Here is a 21,265-nt window from a genome sequence, read left to right as displayed (position 1 = left end):
AGTTCAGAAGTCCAAAATGGGCCTCACTGAGCTAAAATTAAGGTATCAGTATGACCATGTTCTTTCTGAAGGCTCTCAGAATCCTTTTTCTTGACTTTTCCCCACTCTTAGAGACTGCTCACATTCCTTGGCTCCATGGCCCCTTCCATCTTCCACAGAATGACTGGTGGAGTTGTCCTCACACTGTGTCACTCTAACACTGACTCTCCTTCCTCCTTAACTTATCCTTACAAGACCTGTATGATGATCCTGGCCCACCTGGATAATCAGGAGAATCTCCCCATCTCAAAATCAGCTGATTAGCAACCTTAATTCCCCCTAATCATGCATGTTACATATTCATAGGTTCTATGGGGTAGGACTTGGATATCTTTGGGGGCCATTATTCTGTATACCACCTCACTTGTAGAACCTGTAAAGAGAAAAATGACTCAGATACTCATACCTCACCAGTGAAATGGCAGAGGGGAGGAAGGGTAGGGCCATGGGCATTCGTGGAGATCATTCTGATGGAAAACCAGAGCCCAGCACCACACATAAGCATGTCCTCTTTGATCTTGATATTGGTTGTACCATGGTGATCACTCACTATTATTTCTAGAATTCAGATGGAGCCCTGCTGTGGAGTTTATGACCAGCTGCCCAACCAAGCAATTCTTATTTGCAGCAGGCAGTTTTACTTAAACTCTAGTCATAACCACTCAAATTAAGAGAAATTCAAAATTTCAGATCAGTCATGTGAGATTAAATTTTCTATATTTATATCTTCCTATTGTTACCTTTTTGATGTTTCTTTAAGTTAGAATTTTTATTTCAATATCTTACCAACTTTCATTTATGAGAATCAAAATTACGGTAGTATTTCTCAGTGAAACATTGATTTATCTCAATAGATCATGAAAACATTTCAAATGGCATGAAGTTTTTTTCAGTTTTTAAAATATTTTAGGGGCACCTGTGTGGCTTAGTTGGTTGAGTATCCGACTTCAGGTCAGGTTATGATCTCATGGTTCATGAGTTCGAGCCCCAATCAGGCTTGCTGCGGTCACCCTGTCAGCACAGAGCCCAGTTTGGATCCTCTATCTCCCTCTCTTTGACCCTCCCCCACTTGCACTCTCCCAAAAAAATACTTAAATATTAAAATATTTAACTGTTTCCTATCAAATATCAAATATGATTTAGGCACAAATATAATTTAGGCACAAATAGCTCACTTGTGCTGTTAAGGCAACACAATTCAGAAGGGGTGTGTGTGTGTGTGTGTGTGTGTGTGTGTGTGTGTGTGTGTGTATTTTTTGTATTTCAGTGCTGTTTTTTGGGGAATGAATGAGAAACTACTGCCAGACATGGTGACATTTCCCATTCAAGGGCTGGAAGCTAAAAAGCTTTCGAAACTGAGTCACTGCATAAGCCTTTTGTGAAAAAAAAATACTTATATTTTTTTAGAAATTATGCAAAAAAAAAACAAAAGAAATTATTGCCCAGGCTTAGCACTTGGGTAATTTTTACCTAATGCGTAAAAATAAAGTCATTATAACATGAAATGCATAAAAGTAATAATATGAAAAATAAATTATAGGAAATGTCAAAATCAAATGTGGCTAATATTATGGGCTGGAGTAGGTTCAGGAAGAATTGTGTGGACAAATTGAGGCTTGAACTGAGCGATTTGTTGGGGGGTAGTATTTGATATTTTAAATCAGATGATTTACTGTGACTTAATTATGAAGAGCTAACAAGTGAGTTCTGTGTGCAAGACTGGCAAAAAATGAGGGGCACACTAAAATTTAGAATTGAAATACAGTATGTTTGGAGGGCTGTGCTTTTAGACTTTTTAAAGGCTTGTGTTTTTTTTCATCAAAGTGTTTTAGGTGTAGGAATACCTGTTCTTAAAATGACAGTTTTCTGAAAAGACTCAACACAAGAAGAGACGGAAAATTGTTTCATATCCTATAATTATACCACTGGAATTAGTTCTTTTTTTATGTGAAAGATAGTCAGAGCTAATCTTCTCAAAGCTTACTGGCTGTCTGACTTTGTGTTTAAACTAAATGATTGACTTAATTTGTCCTGTCGTTGGGAGTGGAATGTGGAGAGGATCCCTAAGTGTCCACTGCTATCTCCTGGTGGAGTAAAGTCTAAAATGAGAGGAATAGTGGGCATAAATAATTTAATAAAGACAGAATAGGAGCTAAAGTTAGGTTTTGTTGTAAGTTGAGTGGAGAGTTAACTCAAGCAGCGGTGGATGGATGGATGGTAGGACTATATTCACGCCACAGGAAATCTTGGAATGACTTACCTATGACTTCTTTCCTGTTTTCATGGTATCTTCTTCAATAAATTCAGAGAAAACAAGCAAAAGATACTACAACTCAATGATAAGGTAGGTGGGCAATATCCTGTGTAGAAATGGTACTATGTTCTTAAAGAATTGGATTTATTTCTGGACAGCGACCTTTTTAAAAGCAATACATCGTTCTCCATCCAACAAATGCCTGCCGTGGCCAATAATATGTTGGCATGTCCATTTTCAGCTTGTAGTACAAAATAAATGAAAGCCAAGGACATTACAATTGGGAGGGAAGAAGAACTATTATTTAAAAGGCTTTTAAATGATGTCACTATATATTCTTTTAACAACATCCTCTAAAAGCCTTTGAAAAAATAGTCCCTTCCTCCCTCAGTTGTTAACAAAGACTGTACTAGGGACTGTTCTTTAAAAGGCTGTTAAATGGTGATACTATATTTTTTAACATCAACATCATTTAGAAACCTTTTAGAGAACGGTCCTCTTCACCCACAACTAACAGAGAGGGGGGAAAAAGGACATGGGGGAAGGGATTACTTTTTAAAAGGCCTTTGGATGGTACTATCAATAAATACAGCAATATTGTTTTAAAAGCCCTTCTCCAGTGGTGATTCAGCTTTTTGATATGTACTTCTAACCTGATGACCCTATGTTATCTGACAGATTGGTGTTTTAACGTTGACTGAAAACTCAATTTACTAATAATCCCAATAATGCCTTTATTGAACAGTTTAAAAATCAGTTTCACATATACAATCTCATTGTATCCTCACAAGAACTCAGTGAAACAGACAGGATATGTATAATTAGCTCCAATTTACAGAAACGGAAAAACAAGCTAAGTGACATGATTTAGGTAAGGTCTCACTACCAGTGTATGACTGAGTTGAAACTCCAACCCAGGTCCCTTACCATCTCGCCTAGTGTCCTATCCAGGTGCCTTAGGTTACCTTCATTGTTTTTTGTTGTTGTTTTTGTTTTTTTAAGTGATATTCAGCATTGTTCTTTTCAACATGTTCAAATTCTAGGAGTTAATTCCTTATAACTAGAATAAAAGTGGGATTCTCTAATTTCAGTGCTGAAGATAGCTATGTCGATAGTAGAGGTTTTATTAACGCTGTAACACTGATGAAATAAATATAAAATATCTCAGCACAGTAGTTAGTCTTCCTCTGATGTTATAGCATTCAGATCTCTTGAGATTCCTTTTCTTTTTGATGTGCTTATGAAATTATCACTTGAAATCCACTTACACATACCTAGTTTATTAGAGAACTGATATTTTAAGCATAATTCTAATCTCATTTTATTGATTTGCTTTCAAAAGTTCTTTTGACTAAGGATACTGATTCACAATTAAGATCATATTTAAGATAGTTTCCTCAATTATTAATCATCTTTGGAAAGAAATAATAAATACTGGTTCTGCCACTTCCTGTAGTTCTCTGAAGGTGAGAAACAAATCTCCCACCAGTTTGCACGCTGATCTTTTTTTTTTTCCTTTTATCATAAGGAGTATTTTGTATTTATTAAGAAAGGAATTGTAGCTTATTGCTTGACAGAAATGACACTTAAAAATATTAAATTCCAATCTTAGTCCTGCCACTATTTTTTTCACTTGTGCAAATAAACATTAACTTTAATAATAATTAAAGAGCACTTTTATCTGCAAAATACTTACATATGCAGTAACTGACTATATCTTTTTTTTTTTTTTTTTTTTTTTTTTTTTTTTTTTTTTGAGAGAGAGAGGAAGAAAGAACAATCAGGGGAGAGGGAGAGGGAGAAAGGGAATCTTAAGAAGTCTCCATGCCCAGCGCAGAGCCTGTTGTAGAACTCAAACCCACAAATGGTGAGATCATGACCTAAGCCGAAATCATGAGTCTGAGGCTCAACCGACTGAGCCATCCAGGCACCCCTCTCACTATGTCCTTTTAAAATCTAATGAGTTAGGTAGTGTTACCCTTTATTTTGCAAATTCAAGCCCAGAGAAGCTAAGTGATTTTCTTCTTACCAAGTAACTTGAAGGTCTTCCAACTTAAAATCGAGTGTTTTCTTTCTTAACCACTGCTAACCATAACTCTGCTTGACAATAAGTCATAGCCTTTGTTGCTTCTGAAGAAAGAAGGTTCACATGCCAAAAATAGGTATAAGCTGACAATACATGAGCCAGTGCCATCTAGACCCTAATCCCAGGATTTGATCCAGAAAAATTCATAGTCAAGTTCCTTTCATGAAGAGAAGGGTGGCTCATCAGGGGGCTTTGCTACCACAGACGTGAACTCCAAAGACTCTTGGATTCCTGCGTCATAAATCAAGTTTTCCTTCCCATTCCTACTTCCTCGCTGAAGAATTTAAAATATTTATGCACAGATCAGAAAAAAAAAATGTGTGTGTGTGTTCTTCGGTCTCAAAGGACTATTTCCCATCCTCACCCTGTGTCAGGAATTCCTCAGCAACTTCTAGTATGTCTGGCATCTGTGATGTGAAAGGATGCTTTCTACCTCCATCAGATTTGGAGACGGCATTCCTAGAGGGACCTGTTATTTAAAATTAAAGTAGCCATAATAAAACTGCCTTTCCAATTTGTACATCAACTAAGACGTACTTCTTTTCCTTCCTCTAGGACTTCATCTAGATGAGATCCATATCCCTCTGTCCCCTAAGTTACAGTTCATTTAAGTGGAAGTAGCATGGCCAATGTGTAGATGGAGTGGTCCCCTCTGTAAAATATGTAGAACAGCTACTAATTTCTCTCACGTACTTTTACAAAGTAATATTATATAGCCTAGTTTCTCTCTGAGAACCACCATTTCTGTCTCAGTGTCCTACTGGAAGCATTCTCAGCATGACCTCACTCATAATGCTCTATAATTCTGTCTTTGACAAAATCACTTATTACCAGCAAGATTATTTGCGTGAGGCTCCCAAGTGTTACTTCTAGGTCATTCCCTTGTCATCCTCATACTCCTTCCTGTTTTGACCTCCATCCCATCTTACCTTCTTCCCTTCCTCGTCATTCTCATCTTGGAATCTCTTAATCACTACCCGTGTTCAGTGAAGATCTTGGCATCTGACATATAATTTCTCCAGCCCACCATTATCTGGGAGATCTCCATGTACGTCTTAACACCCTGTACAGCTGTAACCTCACAGCATGTTCATCTGTTCAGTTCTGGTAACTTTCACCTGTACTAGATTTCAGCCCTACACACTTTTTCGGTACTTTCAACTCTGAAATCTTGTCTTACCTCCTTACTTGTTCCTGTCATGTTTCTTAGGCCCTTCACTCCTTTGGATTTTTTTTATGTTGGGCCTAGGTTTATAACAACCTGAAAGATAAGTAGCAGTTTCCCCATTTCACAGATGTGAAAATTGAGATCTAGAGCATAATTTTTCTGGTGTCATAGGGTTAAGTAAGAGTTGTTAGGCTGCACAGCCAGAGTTTCAGCTCAAGTCGATCTGGCTTCAAAACCTGGTACTTTCCACCAGTTTGCTGAGCACATAGGGGGTTGAGCACTTTAGGAAAATGATTTTTCACTCTAGGAAAATGTGTGGTGCAGATTGGAGTATAATAAATCTAAAGAGAAGGAGACTGAGGAGCCTGGGTAGCTCAGTCGGTTAAGCATACAACTCTTGATTTTGGCTCAGGTCATAATCTCATGGTTCGTGGGTTTGAGCCCCGTGTTGGACTCTGTGCTGACAGTGTGGTGCCTCCTTGGGATTCCCTCTCCCTCTCTCTCTCTCTCTCTCTATCTCTCAAAATAAATAAACTTAAAAAATAAAGACAAGGAGACCAAGTTGAATGGACAAGCAAAAGTAAGAGAGGAAAAGATTAGGATGGACACCAAATTGTTAATTATGGTTAAATCTGAGGGGGATTTTATTTATTTGTCCACATAGTTTGAAATTATTTTCAGTAAACTTACATTACTTTTGCTATTTTATATAAATGTTTTAAGAAATGCTTTAAGTGTGAATGATGACCTGACCTAAGCTGGTGATAGATGGACAGGAAAGAAGGAAATGAAAACAAGGGACTTCAAACTTGTCAACTAATTGCTGGAAATAAAGAAGGTATCGAAAATAATGCAAGGTTCTGAGCTTGTTTACAATGGAAGAGGGCACTAACATTTTCTTTTTTATATTATGTCATTGATATTATCAGAGAAAGGAACAGAACTATCAAGATCATACGATTATCATATCTGTTAGATAACACAACACATAATTGTTTTGTACTTATGTAAAATCTGGTTCTAATGAAATTTATTGTAACCAATTATTGTAACCATTTTTGCTAAACACTTTGAAAACACTTAGCACCCTTAAACCAAAAGTAAGAAAGGAAATTAAAAAAAAAATAGCAGAACATACCTAAGAATAGAATAACATGTCTTTATCCATGGTTCTGGAACTATTTTTTCATGAAAGTGGTAAGTAAAAGAACATGAGCATCGTTCTGGATTTCAGATTTATAAAAAGCATTAAATGTATTGACAGTGAAGCTTATAGATTTACCTTTGAAGAGGAGAAAGAATGGGATATTATTAGAAAGTAATTTCCCCTTCATCTCAACATCCATATGAACTGAATGCATCCTGTAATAGGGGGTCAGCAGACTTTTTTTGTAACAGGCCAGATAGTAAATATTTTCAGCTTTGCAAGCCACAGCCCCTCAGCTCTACCACTGGAGTACAAAGCAGGCATAGACAATATATAAATGAAGGAATATGACTGTGTTCCAATGACAGTGGACTGGATTTGGTCCAACGGTTGAGTTTGCTAATGTCTGCTTAACACCATGCATGAAGTAAGATACTCATTAAATGTTTGTTGACAATGTATTCAGGTATTTCTGCAAATATATTTTTTATAATATATATTGATTATTACCAAAGTAAAAGGTAAAAAAGTCTCATTTTTAATAATATATACTGATTGTAAAGTAAAATATGGGAAATGAACATGATTACTTTCTAGAATACCTAAATTTACATATGTAAGGAGGAGGTTAGCTTTAGGCTTATAAGCCATTTATTTAAAGTAATATTTGATGGGGGCACCTGGATGGCTCACTAGGCTAAGCATCTGACTCTTGGTTTCAGCTCAGGTCATGATCTCATGGTTCATGGTTTCCAGCCCTGCATCAGGCACTGTGCTGACTGTGCAGAGCCTGCTTGGGATTCTCTCTCTCTTTCCCTCCCTCTCAAAATAGATAAATGAAACTTTAAAAAAAAAATCAGGGGCGCCTGGGTGGCGCAGTCGGTTAAGCGTCCGACTTCAGCCAGGTCACGATCTCGCGGTCCGGGAGTTCGAGCCCCGCGTCAGGCTCTGGGCTGATGGCTCAGAGCCTGGAGCCTGTTTCCGATTCTGTGTCTCCCTCTCTCTCTGCCCCTCCCCTGTTCATGCTCTGTCTCTCTCTGTCCCAAAAATAAATAAACGTTGAAAAAAAAAAATTAAAAAAAAAAATCAGTATTTTATGGAAGATAGACATGTATTTCCTTGAGTTATGTTTATAGTTAGTGCTAAGAGTTAAGGAAATTTGTCCTCCCCCCCCTTTTTTTTTTTATCTATACTGGGTAATTGTGTCAATACTTTGGGTTAAAGGTAAAATAGACTCACTTTCTACAGTTTACTGGGTAAATAGAACAATACTATAGCTTTCTGCATTACAGCTCTTATCACATGAGACATTGGTTAAAATACTAATTTTAAACATGAAACTGTATCTCTGTTGTACCTATTTTCTGGTCATTTTCATAAATTGTACATCTAAATAGATACAGCTATAAAATAAGCCAAACAAAACAGAGTATTTTATATACTACAGATCTTCATATTTTTGAAGTCCAAAAACAGAATAGATTGATAATACTTAAAAATGATTAAGTGGCTAAGTGTGGATTAAAGCATAAAAAGCTGAAAAACATTGTTTTATAAAGCTTTACATGGAAGTGTTATCTTTGAAATAGTAATGCAAATGTTGAACAAGGTTTATTCTTAGGCACTTACTTGATATTCTGTGTTTTATTTTTCAATTCTCATTTAAATTTTATAATTCAATCATTTTGAACGGCTATGTTCAAAAGAAGTTTTACAACTTTAATCTTAATAATCTCAAAAAAAAGCAGACATGCTATGTCATAAAATAACTATTAGTGACTAGTTTGTATCCTATAAATCTAACTTGAGTTGATAATATGGTCCATTACCAGCTAACTGCACAGAGTATTTTTCATTTTACACTCTTCAGTTACTTTTTAGTGAAGTGTTAAAAAATATGAAGCTTTTCTCCTCTCTAAAATTGCACGCTGTCTGTCTGTTATTAGGGAGATAACAGCTCTTATAAATGTTTCAGTAAGCGCTAAGTAGACAGTTATGTGCACTCTCATTCCACGCTTATTTGCTTACTGTAATAAACTGATAAAATATGTGTGGTTTGTCTCTGTGTATCTACAGGCATCATGAGTCACATAGATTTCCTTTAGAAATAATGTTGTGTCTGCAGAATTGATTGGTTATTTTCATAAACCATCTAAAAAGTACACAAACGACTTTTATTATTTAAACATATGCTGTGTAAAGATTTGTAGAGGATTATCTCATTGTTACTTGATGCTTTTTGTTCTGTTAACTCTAGAAGGAGGCTTTTTATTTTAGAGTTATTACAGTTACTGAACTAATTACCGCCTCAAGAATCATAGTGAAGATAACCCATATCATTTGCTTATGATGCAGCTAGCTTTTTAATTTTTTGAACATTATAGTTAAATAATTAAATCAGAACTAATGTTTTCAAATATTGTATTTTATAGGATCCTGCATTTATAAGTTTTTTTAAGTTTTAATATTTAATGGGAAGTAATGCTTTTACCTTAAACTAGGTATTCTGCAAATGATTGATTGTTTCATAGAAGTCCTTCTAATTAATAAGTTGTTCTTTTGTGTGCCTTTTGGAAATACGGTATTTTTTTATTTGTTTACAATTACACATACATATAATAGAAAATTTCTAGTCAGGTGTTATCCTGAAACCAACAAATATTAATATTGGTAACCTCCACTTATCACCACAGTGTGCTCCAATAAGACTGTTGTATTTGTAGGAACAGTGTTATAATTGAGCACTCAGCATCAAATAAAGTATACTTAGGACCAACACTAGAGGTACATTATCTGCAAACCTCTGTAATCATTTAAAATAGTAAAATTATGCTTTGAATTGTGAAAATGGGTAAAATTATGTTTTATACATTGAACATAAAAGTGGGGAATAAATGGGGAGACAGATAATAAACATAACAATAAGCAAATTATGTAGTGTTAGGTATTAAGTACCTGTGGAAAAAGAAAAAGGGGAATCAGATGGGAGAAATGCAAATGGGTTAAGCCTCATTAAGAAGGTAACATTTGAGCAAATATCAGTCACAACTGAGTCATTGTGAGTATCTGGAGGAAGGGCATTCCAGAAAGAGGGAACCAATGCCAAGGGCCTATGGTAGGAGCATTACTGGTGTGTGCAAGGAATAGCAAGGAAATCAGGACGGCTTGAGTGGAGTGAGTCATGGGTTCAACAGTAATAGGAAATCAGGTCAAAGAAACAATGGGACCAAGCCAAAAGGGATCTTAAAGGCCTTTATAAGGATTTTTGGTTTTTAAAGTTCAGTGAAATTGGGAGCCATTGGAAGATTTTGACCAGAGGGGTGACATATTTGTAACTTTATTTTAACTGATTCGTTCTGGCTGTTGTCTTCAGTCTGTGCTCAGTAGGGTAGAAGAGTAGAAACAGGGAGACCAATTAGAAGGTTTTTGGAATAATCCAGATGTGAGATGGCGGTAGATCAGACCAGGATGGTAACAGTAGAGGGAATGAGAAGTGGTCAGATTTTACATAGTTCAATTCAGGTAATTATGGATTTGTCCCCATTCCTTCCCTCAGGTGCCAGCTATGACTTTTATATTTTCTTAGTGTACTAAGCTTATTGCTGTCATGGCATTTATCACATGATTTTTTTATTTACTTAGATTTCCCCAGCTAAACAATAAACTCCTTGGGGACTGGTTTACTCTGTCTTTGTCTCTGTATCATAGTCCTTAGTATAGTGCTTGGCACAACTCGATAAATTCAGTTGAAAGAGCGAGTAAGTTAATGATTAGTGGTTACTTTGCATTTGAAATAGTGATGATCTCATTGGGCAGGGGGCCTTGGAATACTCAATTCTTGGACAAGACCACCTTTCTCCCCAAGATGCCCATGGAACATATAGAGTCAGAGAAGAGAGAAACGTGATACCTTATTATTAGCAGGGGCTTTGCTCTCTAACTTCAGTGTAGAGCTCCAGTGAATTAGGATGGTCACATCAAGGACTCCTCTTTTCTGTTGAAGATAGGGCTAAGTAGTCTTGAACCAAAGCAAGTTCTTAGATTGAACTATATGAGTTGCTGATTCAACTGTTTCGACCTGTAGAGTTGGTAGATTCGTATGGTTCAAGCTATTAGAGGGCATACCTGAGTCTCTGATCTCTCCATTCCATATCAACCAGGGCTTTAGGAAAAGGGGCAAGAGAGCACATTCTCCCATTAGAAGTTTATTCCCTGCTCCCTCGAATAGCATCATGAAATCTGACTAATCCTGACCAGTAGTTGGTTGGAAAGTTAAAAGATAGAAACCCAATTTGAACTAGCTTAAGCAAAAAAAAAAAAAAAAAAAAGTTACAGGAAGGAACGCTAGAGTATTTCACAAAACAACAAGCTTCAGCAAGGGTTGGAATGTGTCAGATTCAAGAACTATAAAGACCAGAGATACCAGCAGGACACTCTGTCTCTCAACTATGCTTTTCTTAGATACTGCTTTATTTCTTGCTGAACAGTATGGCAGGAAATATGACCACAAACATTAGAGTTTTAAATCTCAAAATTTTACCTCTTGAGAGAAACAGGTTTGACTTACCAGGTCCTGAATCCAAAAATCTTGGGAAAGGAATGCATTGAGCCAGGTGTCTATTCCTGAACCAATTAATTGTGATCAGGTCGCGAGGTGGCATAAGAACATGTGAGCTCCTTAAAGAACTGATTGTGGCAAGGCTCTTGGGAGATGGTAGGGTGTGTTAAGCAGACAATCCCATACATAATCCTACAGGGTAAAAACACTAAGCAGAAAGCTCCCTCAAAGGACCACGACTTTAGTCATGACCTAGATAAAAGCAACCCTGAAACATTTTAATTATTCTTAGTCTTTAGTGTCATAGAACTTACTTGACATCTCATTGTCAGCTGTCAGAACACATCTTGATACCTAGGAAATTCATAGAAACAATCAAATCATAGCATGGACTTTCACAAATCAAAGTCAGAAGAAACAAGTAGTTTCTACTTTGTAAAGTAGTATTTTCTTTAGCAAAGCCACTACCTCATATGGTGCTACTGTGCCATATTCCAAAAAGGCACCCTTGAATGTAAGTTGGATTTTTAGCCTGTGTCTACCCCTCAGTCAGCTGCCAGTACACATCTCTTTATGATAGTTGTACTAAAAATGAATTTAGCTATTTGGAGTTAAGTGAATCTGGGAAATGTTGAGTGATCAAAACAAAATGGGTATCAAGAACTGTGAAGGACATGAGATGTTACCCTACTTGCAAGCAAACAAGTTGCTAAGACAATTTTATGGATACTGGTAAAAGACATGAGACTCCTGTGTCAAAGACAAGGGGCAGTGTATTACTCACAGCAATAGTAGTAGCCAGAGTAACCTCATTTGTGCCACTTCTCTGAGCCCCAGTTCCCACAGGGTGATATGATGAAGGCCAAGTGATGACACTACATGCAGCCTTTTGCTTTACAGGAGAGGAACCTTTATAGAAGATATAAAGAGCTGTTAGCAAATCTGTCCAAACTTTGCTCCAGAGTAAGCCATTTTCCTGTTTCCAAAGGCTGTTTGCTATACAAACATCCTTGAAAAGATTTTGAACAGCCAGATTAACACCTTTGCTCAGAACACGTTCGCAAACATGGGAGACTATGGAGAATTATTTCCCAACAAGAGAAGGGGAAGGGAGGGGGAAATATGTAACATCTGTGCCCCTAGATCCTGAGCCAGCAAACTTTTCCTGTAAAGGGTGCAGATAGTAAATATGTATGTAATAGTAAATATGTAAGTATCCAGCTCTACCATTGCAGAGCAAAAAAGCAGCCATCGACAATATGTAAATGAATGAGTATGGCTGTGTTCCATACAGACTTGATAAAACAGGAAGTAGGCCACATGTGACTTGTGGGCTACAATGTGCCAACCCTTACCCAAGATGATTTTGTTTTCTTAAATGTAAGCCCTCGTTTTCACAGCCCAGATCTAGGTCTTTCTGTAATTAATTTATTATCTTTTATCTTTTATTTTGTATGTTTAGTAAGATTATTGATATTTATAAAATATGAAGTCAGAAAAGCCATTCTCAGTGTTTAGCATCTTAGAATAGAAGCAGCCACAGATCATATATGTTTCTGGAATATAGATATCTGATATACAAAATATTGAACCAAAATCTTATTTTCCCATCAGGATTAATTGTATTGCATATGGAAATTCTTGAAGGATTTATGGAACCTACTGGTTTTACTCAACAAAATATCACCTATGTAATTCATCTAGATAGTGGAGGGAAATAGACTTTATATGATCTGTATGAACTTAGAAAATTCGTTAAAAAGAAAAAAAATGAAACTTCCAGTTAGCCCTTGTCTGTAGTTAAAAAGTACGTATTATTACCACAAAGTGCCATTTATGAGGCTGCTTATATTGGGAAGAGAACATAGACCTCTGTGTATTATCACAGATAACCTTTGAGAATTGTCACAGAGGACCTTTTTTAGATGTTGAATTTATTAGTGCTTCTTAAACTTGATTTGAGTGTGGATAGAACGAGTGGAGAAAAGTATGTATTTATTTCTTTGCACATCCATTAACATCTTTTTAATGACTATAATAAAGGTGCAGAATTTTGAGACAGGGTAGGAAAAAAAAATATTTGTATCGTGTTTCCCAGGGTAAGACTGAGAGAGAATCAATAAACCAGCCAAGACATGTTTATAATCTTATGTGACTTAGGGTATAAAGCTCCTTATATTTCTGAGCACCTTATATTATGTTTAAGTGCAGATTCCTAGCTGTGTGTAAACCAAACTCCTGCTTCCGTTCTGCTTTTCTCCTACTGCTCCACACTTGCCTCTCTCCAACTTTCAACTTTGTTTTGCCATATTATGTGTTGCTCAAACTTTAATGAATTTTCATAGATGAAAAACTGACTGCATCAACATGTATTTAATGATTTAATGAGACTTGTGTCTCTGCAACAATGAAGAAAATAAAATAAGAATTACTGTTTCCAGTATGTTATTATGTAATTGATGGAATAAACATGAGATACTGAAAACTATAATTATCCAGATAAAGGCTTGTGTTTAAGGTTGATTATTGTAGCCTCAATGACATGGGAATTTAAGATTTTTGCAGATTATAAATTTATAAATATGAGATATATATATATATATACATGAGATATATATATATATACACACACACACTAGTGCAAGCATACACACACAATTTCTTTATCTTTTTGCTTATTTTTATGATGTTCATTATATCTGTAAATGAATGTTCCCTGCTAGGGATTGCTGTCTTGGGTTATGCTGATAAACTCTAGAATTTGTGAAGAGAATAGAACTTAGAGTGAGCATTGAAACAGAAGAGTTTTGAAAATTATTTTTTAAGTGTATTTATTTATTTTGAGAGAGAGAGAGGAGAGAGTTTTGAAAATAATTTTTTTTAAGTGTATTTATTTATTTTGAGAGAGAGGGGAGAGAACCAGAGGGGGAGGGGCAGAAAGACGGGTGGTGGGGGGGACAGACGATATAAGTGGGCTCTGCGCTGACAGCACAGAGCCCGATGCGGGGCTCTTGCTCAGTAACTGCGAGATCATGACCTGAGCTGGAGTTGGATGCTTAACTGACTGAGCCACGCAGGTGCCCCTGAAAATAATCTTTTTACATGGAAAAGAACCTCAGCTTAGAAGAAGTGTTTTGAAAACTTAAAATGCTAGATTGCTATCATCATCAAAAGGCCAAAGTAGAATGCATAGGCCAGTTGCCCCATTATTTTATATAGCCAAAATTTTAAATCCCCTCAATTATTTGTTGTATTTTATAAATAAACTCTTTTGTGCATTTTTAAGATGATTATTTTAAATTGCTCACTCTTACAAATTGGGCTTTTGGACAAGGAGTACTATATTTTAATGGTGCTTAGAAGACACTGCCCATCATTTTGTATATATGATATTTAACTCTTGGATTTTTGTTGATGAATCTTAAATTACTAATATTATTATTAAGTTTTAATTTCGTCAGGTATCAGTGGCATAATGAACATATTGAATAGGTTAATATGTACTCACAATTATAATAGAAAGCCTAGGTTGGGAGAGTGCACTTGTTAGGAAAAAATCTTGATTAAGCCTGTTTAATTACAAATTGATTTTTTTAAAAAGCTAGCCCATGTCAGGTCAAGCCACATGCAGTACTTTGACTTTGAATGGAAAGATAGCCATCACATGATTTTAGAAAGGACTGTGTTTATTCATTTAATATGCTCCTCTGATTTCACTCAGGATTGTAGGGAGAATTTAACTAAAAGAGGCTAAAATTCAACGGAAAGATATAAACAGATAATTAGCCAAGAAAATACTATTGGGGGGGAGGGAGTGACAAAAGACACTTTGTTTTGCCAAATAATTGAATCATAATGTAGGACTGTAAGAAATAAAACAATGTGGTACTGGTTTAACAGCTCGATCAGAGCCAAAAATGTCTCCAAATATGTAAATAATCAGAACATTTGCATTTACAGGTCACTGAGGAAAAGGTAATCATTAAATCATGTACAGACAATTGGTTCAGTATTTGGACCAAAAAAACTAAATTTAGAGGTCAATATATTTAAAACAGTATCACACGAATTAAAAATTGCAACCATGAAAAGTCTAGAAGAAACTGTAAGTGAATAGTTATCTGAGCTCAAAGTAGGGAAGATCTTTTTAATTATTAAACCAAAGGAATAAACCACCTTGAATGAGGTTATAGTCTTCATTTTATAGTGAAAGAAATGCAAGGTGAAAAAAGTTCAAGGAGTTGAGATTGGAAATTTTTGGTAGGTGATACCATCTTCAAAAACCTGAGAAAATCAACTGGCAAATTATCAAAACTAAAGAAAATAAGCAAGATGCCCAAATATAGTTTACCTAGGAAAAAAACTGACAAAAAAGTTTATAAATTCTAAAAAAAATTGTATATATGACAGACAGCTTATTCTCTTCTTTTTTTTAATTAATTTTTTTTAAATTTACATCCACATTAGCATATAGTGCAGTAATGATTTCAGGAGTAGAATCCAGTGATTCATCCCCTACACATAACACCCAGTGCTCATCTCACCACGTGTCTTTAATGCCCCATGCCCGTATACTTATTCTCTTCTTATTAGGTATATATTGTCAAAATATTTTAATATATGTTGAGTATAGAAAAATTTTAATGCTGTTTTGGAGGCATTTTCTTTACGTTTTTATATAATTTCTGATTTAATATCTGTGAGTATGATATTTGTTATTGTGGTTTATGTAATACTTAAGGGAAAATAGGAGTTAATATCCTATAATTTTCAAAGAGAATAACTATATTTACTAATTCATCTTTCTTTGTTTTTCCAATGTGCAATAGGTCAGTACTCCTGTCTTTGTACCAGTGAAAACTCATGTGCTGCTTCATCGAATGAGTGGAAAAGGACTAGCTGCCCATTATTTCTTTCCAAGGCAACCTTGTATTTTTGGTGATAAGATGGTCTCTGTACAAATAACATTGAATAATACTACTGATCGAAAGATAGAAAATATCCACATAGGCGGGAAAAGACTTCCTATAGGCATGCAAATGCATGTTTTTAATACAATAGGTAAATATTAATTCTCATTTAAAACTTTATATTTGATAATTAAATACATTTCTTTTAAATGTAAAGTAGGATACATATTATTTTATTGACTATATTTGTCAGTATAGTCAGTTTACGTTTGTGTCCTTTTTTAAACTGAATTTATCATACAAAACGAATACACTTCTTTGCCCTTAGTGAATTGGGTGCCAGCAGTGGTAACATGTATGTACCAGTACTGATGGATCTCAGGAATCAAAATTGCCTCTCATTTTACCTGTCTTCATCACCTTCCCTCTGTTTCTCTTCCTGGCCAACTTCATTCCCTGCCTGAGTTTAGTCTGCCTTTTTGAATCATAGCTCCCCTTCACTCTTTCCTTTTACATTCCATAAATTGCAAAGTGAGGAGAGCAAAGGCTGAGAGGATTTATACTATTCTGTTTGTCTTCCTTTCCAGGTATACAGTGTAAAGTAGCCCATAGTAGGGGCACCAGGGTGGCTCAGTTGGTTAAGCGTCCAACTCTTCATTTCAGCTCAGGTCATGATCTCACGGTTTGTGAGATTAAGCCCTGTCTCAGGGTCTGTGCTGACAGCACAGAGCCTGCTTGGGATTTTCTCTCTCTCTCTCTCTCTCTCTCTCTCTCTCTCTCTGCCTATCCATTGAGCGTACACACTCTGTCAATCTCAAAATAAACAAATTAACTTAAAAAAAATAGTCGATAGTATATTACTAGTATTTATACACCTCGTGTTTTAAAATATTTTTAATCTTTTGCTACCATTTAGAAATCAAGATGTTTTGAGGTGCCTGGCTGATGCAATCAGTTAAGCATCCGACTTTGGCTGAGGTCATGATCTCATAGTTCATGAGTTCAAGCCCTGCTTCAGGTTCACTCAAACCATGCTTCAGACTCTGCACTCTCTCTCCCGGTCTCCCTCCGTCTCTCTCATAAACAAATAAATAAATAAGAAGAAACTCTTTAAAAAGAAAAGAATTTTAAAAAATAGAAATCACGATGTTTTTAAATTAAAAAACAAACCCAAAAACCTCACTTTTCTTAGAAAAAAGCACAAGATCTGGCAGTATTGTGCCTTTATTCCAACGTACAACAGCACCAGTTTGTGTAGAGGAGGCTGCCCTTAGTTGCAGCCTGTGCTTTCCACCTGACCTCCATGCTCATTGTATCATGCTGTCTCACCAACTGTCATCTTCTTCCATTTTTTAAGTATTTTGCCAGAAATAATACTTTAAAAAAAATTAAGTATAACAATTGTGTGTTACTTTGAGCTTAAAGATTATAATTAACGTTTACCTCTATTTTTTCTGTTTGGTGTAAGTGGAAACAGTCCTAGAGTTTCATTGGAAGAAACTTCAGGCAATAATATCAATTAAAACTGATAGAAGGTTTCTGTCATTGAATCCTTGAAATACTATCCAGTTCCAGATAGTTCCTTTTTGTAATACTTTAGGTGCTCAAAGCCTTTTAAGCATGGAACTGTGCCTTCTTTTACTCATTATTTCACGTAACTGTTCTGTTTTTCTTCATCTTCACCTGAGCTTTTTGACACTGTTGAATTCTCTCCTGTAAGTTTTCATGAGTCATTCAGCAAAGGAAGTCATATATTGTGTTATATTTTTACACAAAGGAATAAAACAATTCCTAACAGATGACATATGGTAGATGTTTATAAGCAACCAAAGTAGAGTTGAAGTGACTTGATTTCATAACCCATTTAATACACTTATGAAAATAATTTGGTGATTAAGGCACAATTTAATAAATACAGAGTATCCTGATTTTTATTTAATTATTTTGTGAAGTCATTACATTGCCAAGGAGTTCTAAAATATCCCAGTTTTTGTTCTTTTTTTATTGCTTAAAATCCAACATTTTTTACCTAGTTAAAAAATTAGTTTAGTTGTAAGAAATGTCAAGCAGCTGATAAATGAATTTGTCTGAAGGTTGAAAATGTTATTCAAAGGTTAAAACAGTAGAACAGTATTAACATTTCTTTGAGTTGGCATAATAAGTTGATGAGTTGACCTTTTATTGGCCTATGTAGAATAGAAGAAATAAATATAATAAATTTCGTAGTATGGCCTTAACACGGAAATAAAATATGAATGTATACCATTGCCTCAGTACTAGCCATAGGCTTTTCTTTTCTCTTCTCTTCTCTTCTCTTCTCTTCTCTTCTCTTCTCTTCTCTTCTCTTCTCTTCTCTTTTTTCTTTTCTTTTCTTTTCTTTTCTTTTCTTTTCTTTTCTTTTCTTAGGCAGATTTTTATGACCATAGTGTTTTATTCATTTTGTTGGCATTTTATTGAAACCCTCAAGAAACAGAGTTCTTTCCTGTGCAGTAACACCACCTAGTCTCTTATCAATAGATTACAGTACAGTTACAGAGTATGTTATATCTTCATTAGTCCTCCAAAAACATCTTAATGCAACAAAGAAAAAATACTGTATTTTAATCTTTTTGTGAAATGAGGAAAGTGAAATACTTATTTAATAAGCACATATGCATATGTTAAGGAGTCCAGCATCTTTCTTATTTATCACCAATCTGTTTTCTTTTTGTCTATAATATACAGTGACTTTTGTCTGGATTTTGCCCTACCTTTAGCATGAAACTGTATGCTCTACAAGACTATTAGGAGTAATGTGCCATGCCATTTTTCCCAAAGAGACCAAGTACCTAAGAGATTTAAAACACACACACACACACACACACACACACACACACACACACACACACACACGCCTTAAGCTGTAAGCACTATATTCACTGGCTTTATGTTAACAATTGACAAGTTTGAGTTCACCTAATATTTTACTAGTTATTGTACAAGTGTCACATCAAAGTCTCTGGCAGCCTGTGTAATTTCTTTTTTCATTATTAATAGTATGGTATAATAAAGCCCATGTTTTTCAGCCATTTCTGTATAACCCTTTTGTGTATATAGCACTGATTCAGAAGCTGTATCTAAATGCAGATGCCTAATTGAGTAAACTTTCCCAGTGTAGTAGGCTTCAAATAATATAAATCCATTATATGAATAATTTTATGCTGATTACTTTGCTCTTGAAGCATTCATATAATAAAACATGCCATTGATCATGAGCTGTCCTCCAGAATTAGTGTGGGGCTAAGCTCATAGTTAATTATCTTAAGAATGAAGACGGTACCAAACTGTGTCAAAGGGCTATCAACAAGGCATCTTGAGAACTGTCACTTTGTCAAACGAAATACAAGGATACATGATATAAAGAGATTTAAATCATGAATACCATCATGTTTTGGAGATGACAGCATTTGCTACCAATGTGTCAGCTGCAAAAAGACCAAACCCCAGTATATCTATGGGGAAGAAAGCATTAAGGATTTACTCATCATAAAAAATATGACTAATCGGGCAACTGGGTGACTCAGTCGGTTGAGCGTCCAACCTCAGCTCAGGTCATGATCTCACAGTCTGTGAGTTCGAGCCCCACATTGGGCTCTGTGCTGAGAGCTCGGAGCCTGGAGGCTGCTTCAGATTCTGTGTCTCCCTCTCTCTCTGCCCCTCCCCTGCTCATGCTCTGTCTCTCTGTCTCAAAAATAAGTAAAAACATTAAAAAGAAATTTAAAAATATGACTAATCAGTGTAACTAACAGAGCTGTGAACTGATAAGGTGTAGCTTTAGGAGAAATGCAAGAAAAGTATCATTACAGTTATTTGCTCTACAATAAAGCCTGTTTGCTAAAGATTTAGGCAACAAGTTTTCTGGTACTTGTATAGCATCCTGATAAATTTTAGGTTTATAAACAAATGAAATTCAAATCAGAATCAGCAAACCAACATACATATACCACCAGCAAACTTATAACATTTTAAAATCAACATCAAACAAGTACCTTCCTATAAAGCCTGATCTTCATTGAACCTATGAAACATAAACATACTTCTTAATATATTAACCTTATTGAATTCTTCTTTGTCCTGTCTGTTCCATCATTTCTGTCATGGTTAGCATTAAATGGCAAACCATATTTATCGATAAGCCCTTCGATAGTCATAGTCTACTGGATTAGAGTGCCCTTGCTGAAATAAAACTATATCTAATAAGATATATACAGAATAAAGGTAAATAGAAAGCTTCTGTACAGTATGACTGCAATTATACTGAACACTTTGAGCAAAGTGGAGATTAGAAGCGGATGGTTTCAATTTAAATACATAACATGTATATAAATATTTGTACTAAATAGGTATATATTTCAGATCCTTCACTAGTCTCATGTGTAGCCAAACTTTAGAGTCATAGCAGAATAAAATGTTGTTTGTCTTAAGTTTCAGCATTGCCAATTGAAAAGTACCAGTATTGTCTATTGATACAGCTATTTCCCATTCTTGGTTAATCGAAAAGTGAATCTTCAGAAATTCCAAACCCTTTTATTTGTTTTTTCATGATAACCTAAGCCACTACTAAATATTCTTCCATTAAGTCTTTGAATCATGCACTTAGACTTATTTGGGTTCCTATAATGCCAGTTGTCTTGGTTAATTTCTGAATACAAATTAATTTCTTTTTTCAGCTCTGCTTTAATTTGCATTTTTAAATTTTGGATTTTTATTTCCAGTTGGAATTTGGGAAATTTTTAAATTCACTATATCTAGAGTAAATACTCCATAATTATTTTTATCTAGAGTAAATACTCCATAATTTTAAGTACATAATCTCTTAAAAGCACCAAGTGAGTCCTTTACAGCTGTTCCAAACAGGAATACATTTCTTTCTCACTTTCAATAACGATAAGGACAATACTGTAAAACATGAAATTTCTCAGGATGAGGTATATTTCTGAAACAGAATGTGTTCTTTGAAGTATGTGCAGACTTGAGTTGTGAAAAGAAAGCCTTTGAGCAAAATCATGAAATTGTAATTTGCTTTAATATTCTTAGTTTGAAGTTGTTCTTATAAGCCATCAT

General features: G+C 35.3%; 1 protein-coding gene across 2 annotated transcripts in view; it reads left to right on the top strand.

Moving 5' to 3' along the window:
- AP3B1 (adaptor related protein complex 3 subunit beta 1) overlaps positions 1-21,265 on the top strand; it is a 264,833-nt gene that overhangs the window by 212,454 nt on the left and 31,114 nt on the right. For both annotated transcript variants that reach the window (XM_047088352.1, XM_047088361.1), the window contains one exon: positions 16,082-16,313. In XM_047088352.1, the coding sequence (XP_046944308.1) occupies positions 16,082-16,313 (232 nt within the window). The remainder of the gene's footprint in view (positions 1-16,081; positions 16,314-21,265) is intronic.

Source organism: Lynx rufus, unplaced genomic scaffold, assembly GCF_022079265.1.
Source record: "Lynx rufus isolate CCGP_SWC_20201006 ecotype Redwood Valley unplaced genomic scaffold, mLynRuf1.p SCAF_1, whole genome shotgun sequence".
Lineage (NCBI taxonomy): Eukaryota > Metazoa > Chordata > Mammalia > Carnivora > Felidae > Lynx > Lynx rufus.
The sequence above is the reverse complement of the archived record's forward strand: the minus strand, read 5'-3'. Positions and strand labels throughout refer to the sequence as shown.